Source organism: Falco rusticolus, chromosome 5, assembly GCF_015220075.1.
Source record: "Falco rusticolus isolate bFalRus1 chromosome 5, bFalRus1.pri, whole genome shotgun sequence".
Taxonomy (NCBI): Eukaryota; Metazoa; Chordata; class Aves; order Falconiformes; family Falconidae; genus Falco; species Falco rusticolus.
The window spans coordinates 24,961,738-24,979,610 of record NC_051191.1 but is presented as its reverse complement, the minus strand read 5'-3'; the positions used below and the strand labels follow the sequence as shown (position 1 = coordinate 24,979,610).

Genomic DNA, 17,873 nt, shown 5'->3' with positions numbered 1-17,873 from the left:
TAATAGAGGTTTTGAAGAAAGTGCAATGAATCTCTCTCTGGAAGTACTTCTCTCTTTCCCTTGCAGAAGCCAATACATCTTTCATAGACTGAATGCCAAATTTTGGTGAGATAAATGCCACCTCTTGTGCTCAAGATGTAGACATAAATCAACTCCTCATGTTTCTTCAGCATCATACTGTGGATGCTTAAGGGCTTGTTCCCTCACATCACAGCCAAGTGGAATACTGCTGTTACATTTTTTCTGGGCTGAATCAGGTCAGAGAACATCCATTGAAAGGCACAAAACACTGCCAGTTGTAGATGGCACTGAAGTCTCTAATATGTGATGGAAAATATACGTGTTGTCTAAAATCAAATAAAACTGCTTTTCGATGTTTTATGGAAGAACATATTGTAGCACTGGTATCTAATAACTCAGTTCACAGCTTTAAAGAGCTGGGACACTCTGCAGAGATGCATTTCCTGCAATAAATGTTCCAAATTGCTATGCATGCACTGTGTTTGGTATACAAAGCTTCATCAGCTCTCAGTTTACTCATAATATATTTCAGACATCAACATGAAAGAAAGTTTGAGATTTATTGCTCTGGAAATCTGACCTCATGTCTAGAGGACCAGAACTCTACTTAAAGCAAGTCAAAAATTGGACTGTTATCAGACAGACAGATGGGTATTTTTTGGTCCAAAGCTGAAAAGAACCTGGGATTTGGTTTGATTTGTTTTGGCTACATGATGCCAATGTCTAATTACTAGCAATTATGTTCAACAGATGTTTAAAATACTTTTATTCAACATAACTGAAACACCAGTCAACTAATGAAAATCTTCAAAGGTGAAGAAGTAGATCCACCAACTGCTAACCAGCATAGCTCTGAAGCCACCAAACTCAGGCAAATGCATATCAGCTCATTTCTGGCCACTGTTGTTTCTCATTCTTACCTTCCTGGAAAAAAATGTCTTTTCTGAGTGCACATTTCCGCTTTCATAAAATGCCCAAGCTTTATGATTCCACAAATGCTTTGGAAAGGATATCAAGTTTTATGTTTGAATATCAGCTCTTCTTGAAACACTTTGTGTGTGCCAGATACCTTCATCTTAAGTAAAATGATGCACTCTTCTGGCTCAAGAGCTGGCCATTTTAAGGCAATACTTGAAATACCTGAAAGGCACACAAGACATTTCCCATACCTGGATACTTGCCTAATTGATGTTAATACTTCTTATGCTGCACTTCATAATGGGTACCTCAAAGCCCTCATTTTAATACTAAATTATAACTAATAAGGCAAGATATTTCTAATAAAATTCCCTAATAACAGCAGTTGAAAAGAGAGTGGTTTGATCTTAATCCAGTTGGCAAAGCTCCTAAAGAATTAAGCTATGCAGGTTGTAGCCTGAACCAGTATCAGCAAATATATGTAAAAAAGACCTCCCTGCCCCACTCCCAGTTTTGAGTCTTGTCCCAAATTTTCACAGGTGTACACTGTTCTGTCAATGTTCTGTCTTTCAGAGTATGAAATTTTATCTGGTCTTTGTCTCCATAATGCCTGGAGGAGGATACAGTGTAAAGTCAAGACTTCTCACCTGTGCCAATGAACATCACATCATATTGGCCATCTTCTGCATCTACTCGATCTACTACTATCTGTGTGAACTGGTAATCCACATCTGTTTTGATCATGATTGGACGGTTGTTGATGGGGAATACCGGGTTATACATAGCTGGATGACTTCTTGCAAATGTTATAACTTCATCAGGAAGGTCCTTGGTGGAATCAAAGCCTCCAAATGTTTTACTGGGACACTGGAAATAAAGGAAACGTTTGACATTTTGTTATCAATCACTAGAAAAAGCATTAGAAATCTGTTTCATTACAATAATCCCAGCTGCTGCAGTCTCTATTTAAATATGTCAGGGGATCTAAGTGTTTCATGATGGGCAGCAAATGTTAATCCTGTCACTAAAAGTCTCTTTTTTTTCATTTCGTATTTAAATCAATATGGTTAACAGAATGCAAATGAACTTTATACATAACTTTTCTTAGCACTATGCAGTGCAAAAGGGTTTTCAGTCATTCACTGATTAGTTTTAGACTTTAACTGGCAGAAGGAAGAATTCCTGAGTTATCCAAAATCATTCAATATGACGTAAGCCATTTCAGTACCCGGTTATGTATTCAACAGAAAGTTAATTAATTATGTCACCATCTTCGTTTCAAAGTATTGTCTTCAGAAGTTGTCTGGAAGTCAGTTCCTCTCTGAAGAACCAAATCCTTAAATGTTGAGACAACTCCCTGTTCTACTGACTTTTTGAACTCTTGCTTGTCTCAACAAACCCGTGTCATCTGTGTAGTCCCAATAACGTGGCTCCTGTTACACTAAATCAAATCAAATGAATCATCTCCTAAAGGTATCCATTGATTCTAAAGAAAGCCTCCTCTGTGTATTGCTGATGATACTGTTCATGTGAAGGTAGGTGAGAAGAGTCTCACTAAATAACTGAAATAACTCCTCAGTGTTGCACACTGTGCAGTAAGAGAAAAGTTGGTGTCCCCTTGGCATTAATCTGGTCCGCATGAAGTAACACGGTAAAGAGCCCCTTTGCTCCCTTACATAGCTGTGGGTGGGCCAGACAGTTTTGCCTCTAAACTGTGAAAAACCGAGGGTTCTGCTTTTCACATTCTGCTCACATTTTCCCAATGTGAGCAAAAAATAAAGGCTGAAAAGGGAAGGAGAGGTAAGACCACAGCTTTGGTAGCCACAGCAGTATTCCTCCATGTTCACGTACCACATATCCCCATGGAGACACTCAAGAACTGTGGCTAATCACCACCATTTGCCCTCATTTCATCTGCAGAACTGGTTAGTATTTTATGAACAATTAGACGTTACTTTAACATAAGTATTAGCAGTGTGTTAGTAATGTTGCATGGATGAAGAAAATGAGACACAATGGCATTAAATCACCAGTCCAAAGATATTTGGCAAAGAACTTGTTGTCCCCCACTCCTAACCTGTTCAGATACCTACTTAAGACATATAAAAATTCTGAAACCCGGTTGACAATAGTTACGCTTGTGGCATCTGAACATGAAATATAAACAGCTGGTGCTAAAATGCCCTATATAATTTGCCCTTTATATCCACATATAAAATATCTTCCAATTAAATTAAAAACCTAGAGGACAACATCTTATTAACCAAAAATCCAGACCTTGCAGGATGCTCAGCAGAATAAATCAATTGTCTTTGCTGTCACCTTGATTCAAATTATTAATAATTCATCAGAAATTAAATTAAAAAATCAATGTTGTCAAAAAGAGTTTTTGTTATACTCAGCACAGGGACGCTTCTAGCATGGACATATGAAGTGCAAATTGTCCCTTTATGGCTTATTTGTTAGTAATCAAATTCCTGCATTCGGTTCCATTCCATGGTATGGAAAGAAGGAAGAGAGGGAGTGAGAATATTTGATTAATGTGTGTGGAGCAGACTAAGCAGAGAGCAAGTTAGTTCTCTATTGTGTCAACATTTTTTCAGCCTTTTTATTATTACACTTTCTTGCTTTCTTGTATTGAAATATTACAAAGAGAAAATCAGATAGGCTTTTTATAACCATTGGCCAAACCATTGTCTGTCTAAAAAATTGTGTTTAAAATTCTACACTTAAATTTTTAGTTCGCTTTATATCTTCATTAATATTCTAACTACAGTTCAATACTAATTACTCAGATTAATTAGATAATGATTAATTAGATAATATATGTAAAGTGCTTCAAGTATAAAAATCACTACACAAGAACTAAGTATTGTTAATTGCAGCTGGGCAAACACTAAAAACCCCAGTAAATAAATATTCATTTCAATTTTAAGTAAATGAATTTCAGCTGTGTTTCAGTTGCTTGAATATTTATTTTCTGGCTCATTTTCTAACAATGGATTTTACTTGCAGCAATGTTGACCAAGATATATATTATGCAGAATTAATGTCATAATTCTGTGTGTCTAAATGAGACTCCCAATTGTGAGAGCCAGACTGCTCCTTGGATCCCATGCTTTTCTGAGAATAAAAAAATGACAGTAACTTTGTGTCTTTGTGTCTGAAGTTTAAAGTGCATTACCTGAACTATGCTGTGGCTCACATTCATCCCACCCCAGTTCAGGAAACTGACGCAGATGAAATCAAACTCTTATTGCTATCACTCCCTCCCTTTTCAATGGAATGAAATGGGCACCATCAGTAAGTGAAGTTTAGCACATCCATAGTCCAAATTGCTTGCAGAAGAATTTAAACTCACATAAAGTCAGAGATACAACAGAATAATGGAATAGGACAGAATAGAATAGTTGTCCTGAGGAGGAAAGTCTTGTTATGTTTACTTATGTTATGGTTACAAAAGCAGGATACACAACAAAGACATTATCTTTGATGCTAATGACAGCAAAAATGCTTTTGATATTAGTGGGTCTAGGTCAAGCTAATTGGCAAGGCACTTCATCAGTACTCGTGTTTATATACCTAATCAATACCACTGATAGAGGGAAATAGAAAGTTTTCAGATGCCAAAAGACAAGCATGAATAGAAATACTCTGAAAAAGTTGGAGAAATGAGCTCGATCTTGGATTCAAATAGAATCACAGAACTCTTGCATTTAACATCCACTTCCACTTGCTGGTCCCCAGTATGCCATGTCAGGGGTTCTGATCAGTCAGGAGGCATTAACTAAGCTATCCCCTAACTGGCCTATTAGGGAATCCAATAGCTACATTTCAGCAGGAACCAGAAGTGCTTTGGTCATAACTGAAGACAGATCTTTGGTACCATGAAGCAGAAAAAACTTGAGCTCTGCAGCTGAATTCACAGAAAGTCAGATATGAATGTACCTCATTCAAGATTAGGTATATATATTAAAATCCTCCCTCTTCTTCCAAATATTGGTAAAACTTTCAAAAAAAAAAAAAAAGAAAAAATGTTCTATAGAATTTAAAGTAAAAATCCTGGCAACTCCTTCATAAAATGTGAAGCTGATGTAGAATCCTTTACAACATCTTCTAACTTTAAAAAAAACCAACATTAACTCCCTTTTCTTTACTTGGGCATGTCATAAGATGCTCAAGAAGTGTACTGGCACCTCACCAGTTAAATTCCTCAGGTAATTCAGCACTGTTTAACTGCAGTGTGATCTGGAACTAAAGCACTGTAAGAAGATCAAGTTTTGTTTCTCCCTTCCCTTTCCCCATTTCTTGGAAAGGGAAGCCACAAATCTGACATCTAAAGGAACTTCAAAAACCTTCCTTCTTTATTCTCAACAGGTCTACAAGCCATTGAGAATGCATCCAATTTTATCACTTTAGAAACAGAAAGTTTCTTTTCAGCCAGAAATGTTTCTCATTTTAAAATTCAGTTTTTTCCTACTAATACATCAGAATTACTTTAGCAACTGTGAGGAGGGGAAAAAATCTTTTTCAAAGTGATAGACACTAGGATTAGAGTCACTGGCAGTGGACTAGGAGAAGATGATGGCCTCAGCCACTCTTTAATTAACATGATTTACAGTGGCACGGCCCCTTGCACTACATAACACGTCTGCAGGGCTATGTAGAAATGTATAATTTGGGATCATATTCACACTCAGGCAAGAAAACCGTTTACAATTTAATCTGAACATCTTCTCACTTTGAAATCTTAGTGTAAGTATGTTATAGTGAATTGTAAGAGTAAAAAGCACTCTAAGAGGGTAGCCAGAAAAAAAACAAACAAACTACCCCTGTGTGCAACAACTGTATTTCCCTACTTCAGTTAAAGATCTGGTGGCTTAGGTCACTCAGTCACTTAGTGTCTGGATTTGGGTCCTTGTTTTTCTGCTTGTTCTTGGGAATTTGATCAAGTCATTATTCTCCTGTGTAGATCTCAGTTCAAGACCTTCAGACAAGTCTTGGAGTAACTCACAGACTCTGAGTCAGGCAGAACTGCATTGCCAGTCTCTAGGGCAAATATTTGAGTTGTGCATTCAGAATCTCCATAGAGCTGCATCCGATCTCTGCTGAGGAATGAATGTAACAGAGACACTGTGCAGCAGTCCTTTAGCCCAGTCTATTTCTGTGATAGAAACCTGTAACCTTCTTCTTTGTCTGTAGTTTTACATATTATCTGTTATTTGCTTTTGTTTAGAAAGGTTAATCAATACTGGAATCAAAGAGGAATATAAATAAACAGAATAATGAACACTAACTTATTAAGTCTGTGAGACCGAAAAGCAGATGACATTAGCTATACAAGAAATACCAAAAAGAGCTACTCATTCACATTTTCCTCAGGGATGTAAAACAATACAACTTCAAAAAAAACCACTCTGACATATCAGCATTAACTAAAGTAATTAAAAAAAAAAAAAAGTTCAGCATCAAATGAGAAATGAAACTTCTCCCATGCTGCACAGATTGTATTTTAACTCTGGAAAAAATTAGGAATCCCTTTAGCAGTCATAGTGAGGGAGTGAGGAGTGCTGAGGAATCTGGCTGTCAGGGAACCACTGTTTTCTTTTGCTTAGGAAGTAATTTTCATTAGACTGAGCATATATATTGTCCAACTGCTGGAGAACAGTTGAAAGATCAGGTTTGAAAGAACAATTTCAAAACATACCAGACAAAAGTAGAAAATCTGATGATTTAAAAGAAAGGATCAAAGTTATTCCTGGCTTGTTTTGTGCTTTATATTTAAGTAGACTTTAAAAATAATATTATATACAGATACATTATTTACATTTTTACATGTACACGTATACACATATATTTAATATTCAGCAATGATATTTCAGATCTCAAATGGGCCAAGCTCATTTATACTGGTTAAGGAGGTAACTCAATGAATAAAATTAATGTCTTTTTTTTTCATAAATATCCTATCTTCTCAGACTAGTGGTAACTTTGAAGGCAGTTAAATATTTGTAGAATGTGATTACATCGGTTGGGATTGTAAATATGGATGTCTTATATACACTGATATTTTAGTCATTCACAAACTAAACCCAGAGAAATGGGATTTCAAAATCGTGGAACTTACAACTTATTATAGTCACTTTATCATCCATTGCAGAAATATCTGTCACTGTACTAGCTTTAATGTCAAGAACAATTAAGAGTTTCTTAGCAGCCAGGCAGATGGTCTGTTTTCTGTTCTTTCTCACTAAGAATGGCTCAGCAAATATTTGGAAAAAAGAAAAGTTCCAAGGATAGGATAATGCAGAGTAATTTATTAAACATTTGACATTCTGTAAAGTTCTCCAGCCATTGCTCAGACTTCTGCTGAAGTTGTTAATATGATTGCCAAAACTAAAATCCAGCTACGCAGTTTCATACTTCACAAGAAAATCAGTAAATTTTCGGCCTGGAGGAATTGTTACCTTTCCCTTCCTTTTCCTTCTCTCTTTTTGTTTCTTTCCTGGATCTCAGCTCAAGGACCATGTAATGTATGGAAATATTTTCCATAGTTTTCCCTTTTTAGATTACTATATTTATTAGGTTACTTACAGTTCCTGGCCGTGGATATGGCACTCGCCCCTGGTAGGGAACCCACTGGTAGTTTGGACCATCTCGGTGGGCATAGGGACCAAGAAATACCCTCCTCACATCAGTCATGCTGTACATACACACTGCTGACCCCTTGAAGATATTGCTAAAAATGAGGGAAGAAGAAATCAAATTAGGTTCTTTAAATTATCAGTCAGTTTAATGGAATGGAAGCGCTATGGGAATAGCAGCTTGTTGCTTTCTAATTTATTGCATGTGCTGACTATCAGAACTCTGACATGCTCTCAGAGCAATCCTAACTCACCTCCCGTGAAAGTTCAGCATAACTGATACGATCTCTCAGACATTTTCCTAAGCAGATGGCTGCTATTCCACTATTTAAAACATATTGTCCCCAGAAGGCCAAAGCCCCAATTTGAGTAAACTTCAACAGGGCTGTCCCTAGAGAACTATTCAATTCTTTCCTACACTTCGCATTTTTCTATTTTTTTTAGCAGTCTCTTCCGTCATTTGGGCAGCTCACATTGAAAATTCAGTGTTGTTCCTTACCTTGAGATTTCTTACAGAAGACAGTAAGGAATGGTAAATCTCCCTCTTCTATGCCTGTGTATCACTAGAAATATTCTTTCTGTTTAGAAACTAAAACTTTTGTCCTTCACAGAGAAATGCGGTGATGCAACTAGTGCTGGAAACCTTTCTCAGGCCAAAGCAACAAGTATAATTTTGTTCTTCATGAAAGCACAATGAAACTGAAACATTCAAATCACAGTTGTATGTGATTCAATAAGCGAACTTTTGAAAGATTGTTAAACTTTCCAGATTTCAGCAATATTTTTTACTCCTTGAGTAGCCAGTTTTGCACACCACAGATTTTCTGTTTTACCCTGCCCCCAAACAAGCATATTTATCCTTGTGTTATTTTTTCCAGGTCTGTGCGGAAAGGGCTAGAAATTCTGATCCCCACTATAAAAAGCCAATTCAGCCACAAGAACAGCCTGAGAAACTGATAGTCTTTGTGATTACTGGCTTCAGAGTGATGATGTACGTTGCTCATAAGAAGAGAAACCTAATTCATTACTTCTTAGTGCCACTTACTTCTCAGTTCAAAGGTTAAGAAAATTTTGTGTTTCTTAAAGACATTTTTAACAAAGAGACCTCTTCAAAACAAGCAGCCACCCAAGTTTCCATGCAAGTAAAATGATACATTCTATACCTGGAAGTTGTAAACACTCCATAGACTATTGGATTTTTAGGGTCTTTTGAGTTCATTAGGAACACATCCTCTGCAATAATAACAAGAGACAGAAAAGAAAACTAAGTTAAAATAGTATGGATAATACCTGAAAACACTTCTGTGTTCAAAACCATTTCTGGCACTTACGTAGTTCATCAAAGTGTGTGTCAATGCCATTGGGTCCTGGCACAGAACAAATCAGACGGGCTTTGAGGAAAGTTGTCCATTTGTTAACAAGGCTCCTGTGACCACCAAAGTCATTCTAATAACAAAAGTATTTTGCATTAATATCTAGTAAAAGTCTTTGAAGCATCAACAGAGTACAGAAAAAATATAGTAAATAACCACAAGATGCTACTTATAGAAAACAGAATTAACCTTCGACACACAAAAGCATTATGTTATCAAAGACGCTAATTCTGAAACACTCTGATTTCACACTGTATTGCAACTTATTTCATACTAGCACATCATTTAAAAAACAAAACCAAACCCCAAAACCTCTTTATGTATTGTAATATGTATGTAACACTGGAGACAGACAGACAGGCAGAAAGTTTTGCTGCAGGGCTCCCAGGCTGTCATGTCCTGGTAAAGATGAAGGCGTTTATTATTCTTAACTGGGTAGCAAATAAGTAGAAAGGCAAGTTGCAAATGTAGATAAAAATGTCAGAACAGTGGGATCAATTGGACAGCTGCAAAACTTACGAGTAAAGTGCACCAAGGACTCTGTACTTACGGGGTAATTGGTTTTCAAGCAGCTACCTCTGGATTTGAGGGGGTAAATTGAAATTGAGCTTATGGATTAACATGAACTGTTACCATAAATATCATAGCTGCCAAAGCTACAACGTCAATTAATATAATTTCATTTGTAGAGGTCTTTTTCAAAGTCTGTCAGAAAAATATTTGGTCATTTATCACTAGGGGTCTACTGAATGGTTGCCCATTTCCACAGCTAAGCTTAAACAACTGTTTTGTTAAATCTTCCTTTGTCTGTGTTTTAAAGATTTTCACTAACGTGGGAATGGAAAGGAATTAACTTTCCCTTAAAAAGTAAATTCTTCAAATGTTTTTGCCCTACCTGACAGTATCACATTTCCTGCAAAAGATTTTTGCTTTTCCAGACACAGTCTAAACCTCAGAAGATGCCTATGACTTTTTAAATAAAACATTGTGGTTTGCGGAGCTTCCCCAGCCACAGAACTGAATAGTATACCTTTGGTTGTGTTATGCCCTAACTGGTTTTCACTTGGGATGATCTCTGCTTTAGTACAATGCCAGTGTCAGTACTGACACTGGGGTTTTTTCATTCATTCATTCATTCATTCATTCATTCATTCATTCATTCATTCATTCATTCATTTTATTAATTCAAAATTCACAATATTTAACAGTTTCTAATGCAGTTTCTAAAATCCCTTGCAAAGCATCCTGCAAGTGTATTCAATCTCACGTGAAGACATCATCACTTTACCTTGCAGATCTGCCCTATTCTGGCATGGGTGGCTTTTCCAGTGTGCTCTCCATCAATTGCATTTTCGCGGAAGAAGAAATAGATTTTGTCATCTTCTGGATTGTCACTCTCTGGTATCAGGTGAGCACTGATAAATCTAGGATCTGAGAAGACAATGCCATTGTGCATGTTACTATTCCAAGAATTGAATCACTTGCCTTCCTTATATAAATAAATTGTGATTTTGCTTCCCTAGGATCAAATTGCAAATAAACCTGTTGGGGACATCATCACCCATTAACACGTGACTGGTATTTACATTCCTCTTATCTTTAATACATATAGACACTTAATGATCAGACCTTAACTTTATTATTGGAGCAATTAAACATTCACAAAATCTCTTTACAAATGGTTGTATAACATTATAGCATGGCTTCTTAATTCCATGTATTTATTACTGACATTTCTCTTGTTTCTTTGGATGTTTTGTCTTTGGACAGTAATCTTTCTGCATGTGTTGCACATAAAATAAGAGGCTTATTGAAATAAATCTAATATTCCTAACTTTAGCAATAATGAAGAACATATAAAGAAAGTATTTTACATCTAGAAAAGTACTAATGTGTTACTGTAAAAAAAAAATAATCCAGTTAAAAAATACAGTTTTGAATTACATTTTCCACATTATGATACTCCAAACCCCAACACTTTTGTCTCGTTTTTAGAAGTGCAATCCATTTGTGAATTTCTATTCAAGTTGTTGAAATATTTTCACTTGTCACTGTTTTAAAGAATATTTTTTTCATAGAAAAACTTTATTTCTTGAAATTAGAGTGACAATATTATTTGGTGATAAAGAAGATCCATCAGCAAATGAAAATATATAAAATGCAGACATACTGATGGGTTATGTAAAATATGGAGGAAAGAAGTTTTGGGAGAGAATTTTATAGAAATCATAACAGTAAATTCATACCAGTGGTGAATCTGGCTCATCACTGTGTTTTACAGAGATACTTGAGCCGGTATCTTTCACTATATTTGGAAAAAGAAGGCATATCCAACAGATTTACCAATCTGTTTTATAACCATTTTACATCCTGCTGGGATAATTAACTGAGAACTATATTTAACTTCTCAGAATCCTGTTCCTATGTGAAATTATAAGCTATTTTAGTGTCATGCTTTAACATCTTTTCAGTGTATGTTTATTGCTAAATAGTCATGGAAATAATGAACTGTACTTTGTTTTGCCAGTTTGCACTAGCTGTCCTGTGAAACCCGTTGCCTTATTAAGGATGGCAGTGTTTGTAAGCAACATATTTTGATATATTTATATATATGTATGTATGTGTTTAGATGTATCTATAATACAAGTATATACTGCATATTTTTTTATGTATATATATATATGTGTGTATGTTGTGGTGTTTGGGTGTGTGTGGGGGGGGGGGGGTGAGTGTGTGTGTGTGGGGGGCGTGGGGTGGGGTGGTGGTGGGGTGTGTACACACACATATATATACATAATACATGAGAATGACCATAGTGGTGTAGACCAAGGTTTACTTAGATTCATATACAAACTACAATATTGTCCAGAAGTAATTAAGTAATTATCTGGGACAAAGAAAATGGTAAGTACAAATAATACTCTTCCAGAATCTCTCCCTGCCTCCAACTATTTTCAGTGCATCTGACTCCCTGAGCTTAGTTGCTTTCTGTGTGCCTAGTAACTGTCAATGGATTTTTTCATCCAATTCTTCTTGAACCCAAGTAAATTTCCAGCATTCAGTGTCCTTTTGGAATTTGTTCCTCACGTACACAATCTAATGAACTAAGACTTACTTTTGATTTTGTGTTTTGAACGTTGATCTTAGTTAACTTCATGTGGTGCCTCTTAATCCCTGTATTGGAAATACCCACAACATTCAAGATGTGGATGAATTGTGGTGCCCTTATACAAGAGTTACAGCAATGCTCTTTGTTGAATTTTGCTGCTTTTTCTTTCTATTAATTTCTTACTTTTAATATGGATTTAACAGTTCCTAAGCAGTAATCTGACATTTTCATGCAACTTTATGTGCCAGAACCCCAGAAACTACTCTTCATTGGTAATGCTTAGTCCACAGCCCATCATTTTATATGTGAAGATAGGTATGTCTTCCTCACGGTTTTCCCCATGGTTTATCACTACATCATTCATCAAGAATAATTTAATTTGTCATTTGATTGCTTAGCTACCCAGTTACATAAGATTCTTTTGTAATTCTTCACAGTATTGCTTTGTCTTACCATGATGAATAACTTGGTATCATGTGAAAAATTTTCTCATCCTGCTGCTCAACGTCTTTTTCAGGTTATTTATGGACATGTTGAACAAGACACACCATAGAACAGATCGCTCTGGAACTGTGTCTATTACCTATTGTCTATTAAAATAAATCTTTTTAGACATCTGAATATATCAAAAATTGTAAGCAGCTTAAGTTGTCCACCCCAAACCCCAGTAACTTAAGGTATTAAATTCACTTCCTTCCTTTCTAGCATGCATTTAATAGCCTTCAAGTTACACTGACACAAGGCCCAAGATAAATAATACCTAGATTATATGGTACCATGGTAAATATCTATAATTTTATATACGATTTACCAGGGCTTTGAACACAATTTGTATCACAAGAAAAACAAGGCTACAGCTTGAAAATTTTTGCATCACAGGCTGTGGAAGGATACATTAGAGAAAGAGGATATTTTTTAGTAGGCACTTTTCTGGGCTACTGGGTCTGGAGAACCTCTTGTCTGAATACACTGTTTTTACATTTTTAAAGTCTTTATGAAAAAGGTAAAAAAATAAATAAATCATTAAACCAAACCCTAAATACATTCCCAAATGGTTGAATGATTTGCTTCTAGTGCAATAGGTTTTCAAAAACACAAGATATCAAATTCTAAAACAAAGCACTATATTATCAGGCATCAAAAATCTAACTTTACATTGGCCTATGAAGATATTGTGGGGAGTCCCATTTGAATCAATAATATTACTGATATAGTTCAGGTTATATAAACTTGCCCTTGGTTAGCATTCTTCTCTGTCCCTCTCATAATTTTGCAAGTGAACCTAGAAACAGTAAGAAAGTCTAGTATTAAAGCAGGACTGATACAAGAATGATAGAAAAACAGTTTAAGAAACTGAAAATATGTATTTCAAATAATTCTGTCAGAGTGGTAGCAGAGGAGAGGGTTGTAAGGAAGGCAGATATAACTATTGCCATAGCCAGAGTGCCTGTGAATATGCTTTGTATGCATTTCTTCCCAGTGCTCATCTGGTATGAATTCAGATTTTCAGTTAGTGATGAATAATCCTAACTACATCCCTGAAAATAAAGCAGTCATGCAGCCTCATATTAGAAGACATCCATCGTAGATCATGGCAGTTTTTTGCTGAATAACACTGGTGTTTCTTACAGAGCAGACCTCAGGCTGCTTCTCCAGCTAGTTAAATCGATATATTTTAGTCAATAAAAGAGTGGTTCTTTGTGTTACAGGGCCCTTGCTCTTGTTACCTGGTGGTATTTGGTGGGTTTTTTTTCCTCTTTCATATAACAGACCTGTGTCTATGCAGTGAAACAAATAAAGGAAGAACAGGCTACACGAGTTCTGTTGCATATAGAAATAGATTCATTTCTGTTCAGAATTAATATAACGATTATAAAAACATCGCCATGATTATATGTGTGGAGAGAGGGAGAGAAATCTGGTTGATAATTTCATAGGTGGTGTGAACTAGTGATCTGTAGTATGTTCTTTTTTGTTTCATTAGCGGAAGAGCTGTTTGTCTTGCCTGGGACTTGATGCACACTTGCATTTAACTCCAGGGCTTCAGACCATGCTTACAACTAACTGTTTAGGGTCATGATGAATCAATCAGCCAGATGGCTGGCAGTCATGCAACACAGCCCTCTCCATGGACTATGCAGCAGTTTTTTATTGCTCTTCTTTGAGGAAGGGAAGGGAGATGTTGTCCACAGATGAGGGACTTCTTGACTCTCCTAATTGCTCACCCATGCAGCACAAGAAAGAATGTCATCCATGAATGTGTATGCTCAAGTATTGAGACTGCCCTGCCTTACCCTGCAAAATTAAACAGGTTTGGTATCAAGGGGTCCCCATAGGAAGTTTAAAATAATTCAGTCGGAGTTGACCTATTTTGTATATTCAACACAGCCACAAAAGAAGTGCTGGAATGAACTTCAAGCAAGTTTTACTGAATGGAATGTGGGACTTTGATCCAAACTCACTTGTGACAATTGTAAAAGCTGGTGTGCTGCAGCTATTGTGGATAGGTAGGATGACTTCAAATTTCCATGTATTAATTATTGGGTATTCTGTGACCCTAAAACTGTCTCCAATCAGAAAAGCATTCAGAAATGCTGCAACACTTTCTTGCTTAAAAGCAGTCTCCTATTGCCTAAACATCCAGAAAACATGTTTTGGGAAAATGAATTTAAGAAATAATTTGACAGCAAATATTCTTCCAATGATTCATTGCTTTTAAAATACCCAAGGAGACAATGTGGAAGAGTGCTTTAAAAAACAGCATGCATCAAACAAACACGTCTGAAACGTGTTTAAGCATGATCAAAGGAGAAGCAAAGCCACAGCATAAACATGATCAAAATAACATTACAGCTAAAAACACTTCTCTGATCTTGCAGCCAATATGAGCAAGCTAAAAATAAAACCTTAGATTTTTATTTAAAACAATCAACCTCAAGAAGCAAATTATTAAAGCACACACCTTTTTCAGCCTCCTTTTTCCAGTTGTCTTGGCTGTGGGGCTATTTCTCAGATCCCATATGAGACCTTTGTAGAACCACTTTTTGTGTGCCCTCCTGCAATTACCAGCGCTGCAAACTTTTCACTGGCAGCGGCCCATTAAACTGTCCTTCATGAGAAAACTGTCTCTTTATGAAAACGACACCTTGGTCCAGCTGCCTCTATGATTTATATGCCATTGTTTGCTTAGTTAAGTAATGGAAACATGTTTTGCTTGTCTCAGCACTTCAGGCTGAGAAAAAGCTAAGGAAAATCGATCTGCATCAGTTCTTTTACAAATGTTTCTCTTTAGCAGCAACAGACGTGCCCCACCACCATCACCACTGCCACCGCCCCCACCCCAATAGCAAAAAAACAATACAAGTCAGAAATTGGATTTCTAAATGAATTGTATTAGCATTTTAATGAAGATCTATAAACTTGAAGGCACAGAAATTACCTTTAGTTGTCAAGATTGAGTAAGTTGAAGAAACAGAAGCTAGGGTCATCTTTTCATCACTTGACAGAAGCCAAAGGGCAGTTCTCTCAGGAAATGTTTTGTAAAGAGTTTGAACTGGATGCCCCTATTATTGTATATTTATGGTCAAAATGACTAATTTATCAGTTCACAGCAGGAAAATTCTAGGAAACTAGGGAAATTTTATGCTCAGTAAAACTGCAATTGCTATAATTTAATGAAAAGTACTGGAGGGTGACTGAGGCCCTGAGGAGAGGAGAAAGACCAGGGAAGCCAAAATTAAAAATTTAACAACAACAAAAATAGAAAGCTACTCAGGACTTCATAACTACGTACAGTGCTCGTCCGCTGAGACCCAGTGCAGAGAGCCAAACACTGTTCTCAGAAAACCTGAACTTGCAACCACAGCGAGCTCTACGACCCGCAGAGAGGAGGATATGCAGCACCAGTCACAACCATGCACAGCAGAGCTGTGCGCCGTGGGCATGCTTGCCAAGGCCACCAGAGGATGAAGATTTTAATATATGGTGATGAGAGAGGTAAGGTGGTTTGTGGTTTTACACACCTGAGCATAGTTTACAAAACACCAAAGTTTTTAGTGGTGTTCTTCCAAAGTCCCTTCACTTTAATTCTTCAGCATTCGTATCCCTCTTGTTGCCGATGGCTCAGGCAAACACAGAGGAAGTTTCATGGGTTCACTGCTTACAGTGAAGCTCCTCAGCAACACAGATGGCATCAAACCGCATCCTCAGGGTGGGAATGCTCTTGGCATAAGAGATAGTTTGTAGCTATTATGGAGTTAACATAAGGCTTTTGGGGTAACATTTTGTCAGATGCTGACCTGGAAGGTAGTACCAGGGACAGGCCACAGAGGAGAGATGTGATTTAAAGACACTGTTTTCAAACTATGGGTAGGCAGGGGTGGATGTGTGATTGCAGGTCAGGCATGACGCAGATGTTAGTAGCTAGCACAAGGTAAGAAGCCCTGTGGTCACTCATTGATGTTGCAATAGAAATTCTCTTCAGAAAAAAGTTTTAAAGACTGATATTTATTATCAAGTGGTTTGCCTTTGAGTCAAGCCAGACTGATGGTGAGGAATGATGATCTATAAATAGTGTGTTAGCTATGACATTTACTTTCTCTTTCTTAGAAATCATATCGCTATTTTTTTTTAATTTTTTGAAGACTAGTAAAGGCAATTTTGGTGTCACAGGCTGATTATAACATGGGTTAATAAGTTTAAAGTTTAGCTAAGGCTTTTTGTCATTCAAATGCATAGATATTCTTTTTTTTCCTGATTAAAAACTCTTTTCAGAATTAAGAAAAAGAAACTTCCTCTCTGTAGAACCTAGCTGTTATGTTTCAGTGGTGACTGTTTTTGTGACGTAAAGAGATTATATATTTTCAAGGATGAAAAGTATTAAAAATAACATTAACATACCACTTTTCCATAATTTAAGTACATGGATGCAGCAATAACATAACACGGGAAAAGACACACATTAAGAAAGACACACAGCACTTTTACACATGTAAATTCCTCTACATCTCAGTGTTACACTTACATATACAACCACAGGCATCTAGTTGTGGCTTTTCAGTGCTTTGGCCTTGAGTGTTACCTATGGATCACTGTCATTGTGAGAGGCATTAAATCTGAATTAAGTGGTGTTTTTTTAAAAAGGAATTACTGATTTATACTGGGGCAAAAGCAAAGAAGAGCAAGCATAGTTCTGAGCACTAATATCCTGAGGCATATAAGCCCCATGCTGGCTGCATCGCTATATGGGGAAGTGAAGAACTTTGTAAGGTCCATCAGGGGACTGAGCTCCTGTCCAGGTGCCCCTCCAGAAGAGCTGGGGGGGACTGAAAGCAACTCACTAATGTGCCTGGCCCCTCCAGCGCTGTCGGCTCAGAGGGCCTTCAGGCATACAACCTTAATTTGGGGAACTTAAAACCTCGAAAGCAGCACTCCTCTTGGTACCAGCCAAGGCTTAAACATCCAGGCAGACCCACTATCTCCTCCTTTGCTTCAGAGGCATAATTTGGTGTAAGTATTTCTTGCGAGTAACATTTTAGCTCATGCAGGAAGGAGAAGGAAGAAAATCTTGATCTCTGATCCAATTATCAGTTTCTGAAGCCTTTGTTCTAAAGAGACAACAATAGTTTTGATTTCCTGTAATGACTAATTATATGGTGAAGAAAAGCAAATACAAAAGTTCAGTAAAATTATAGCTTATTTCTCAACGTAAATTAGATTTCTCACAAAACAATGCTTATGATCTACCCACCCTATTTAATTTAAAAGAGGTGATTATTATCTCTTTACAGAACAACAACCAAAATTAAC

General features: G+C 36.7%; 1 protein-coding gene across 1 annotated transcript in view; it reads right to left on the bottom strand.

Moving 5' to 3' along the window:
- The window catches only part of SEMA3A (semaphorin 3A), a 170,150-nt gene that overhangs the window by 26,188 nt on the left and 126,089 nt on the right, over positions 1 to 17,873 (bottom strand). Inside the window, exons 7-11 of the mRNA XM_037390047.1 lie at positions 10,245 to 10,387; positions 8,915 to 9,029; positions 8,747 to 8,816; positions 7,534 to 7,678; positions 1,587 to 1,806 (exon numbers count right to left, since the gene is read on the bottom strand). Coding sequence (XP_037245944.1) covers positions 1,587 to 1,806; positions 7,534 to 7,678; positions 8,747 to 8,816; positions 8,915 to 9,029; positions 10,245 to 10,387 — 693 coding nt within the window. The remainder of the gene's footprint in view (positions 1 to 1,586; positions 1,807 to 7,533; positions 7,679 to 8,746; positions 8,817 to 8,914; positions 9,030 to 10,244; positions 10,388 to 17,873) is intronic.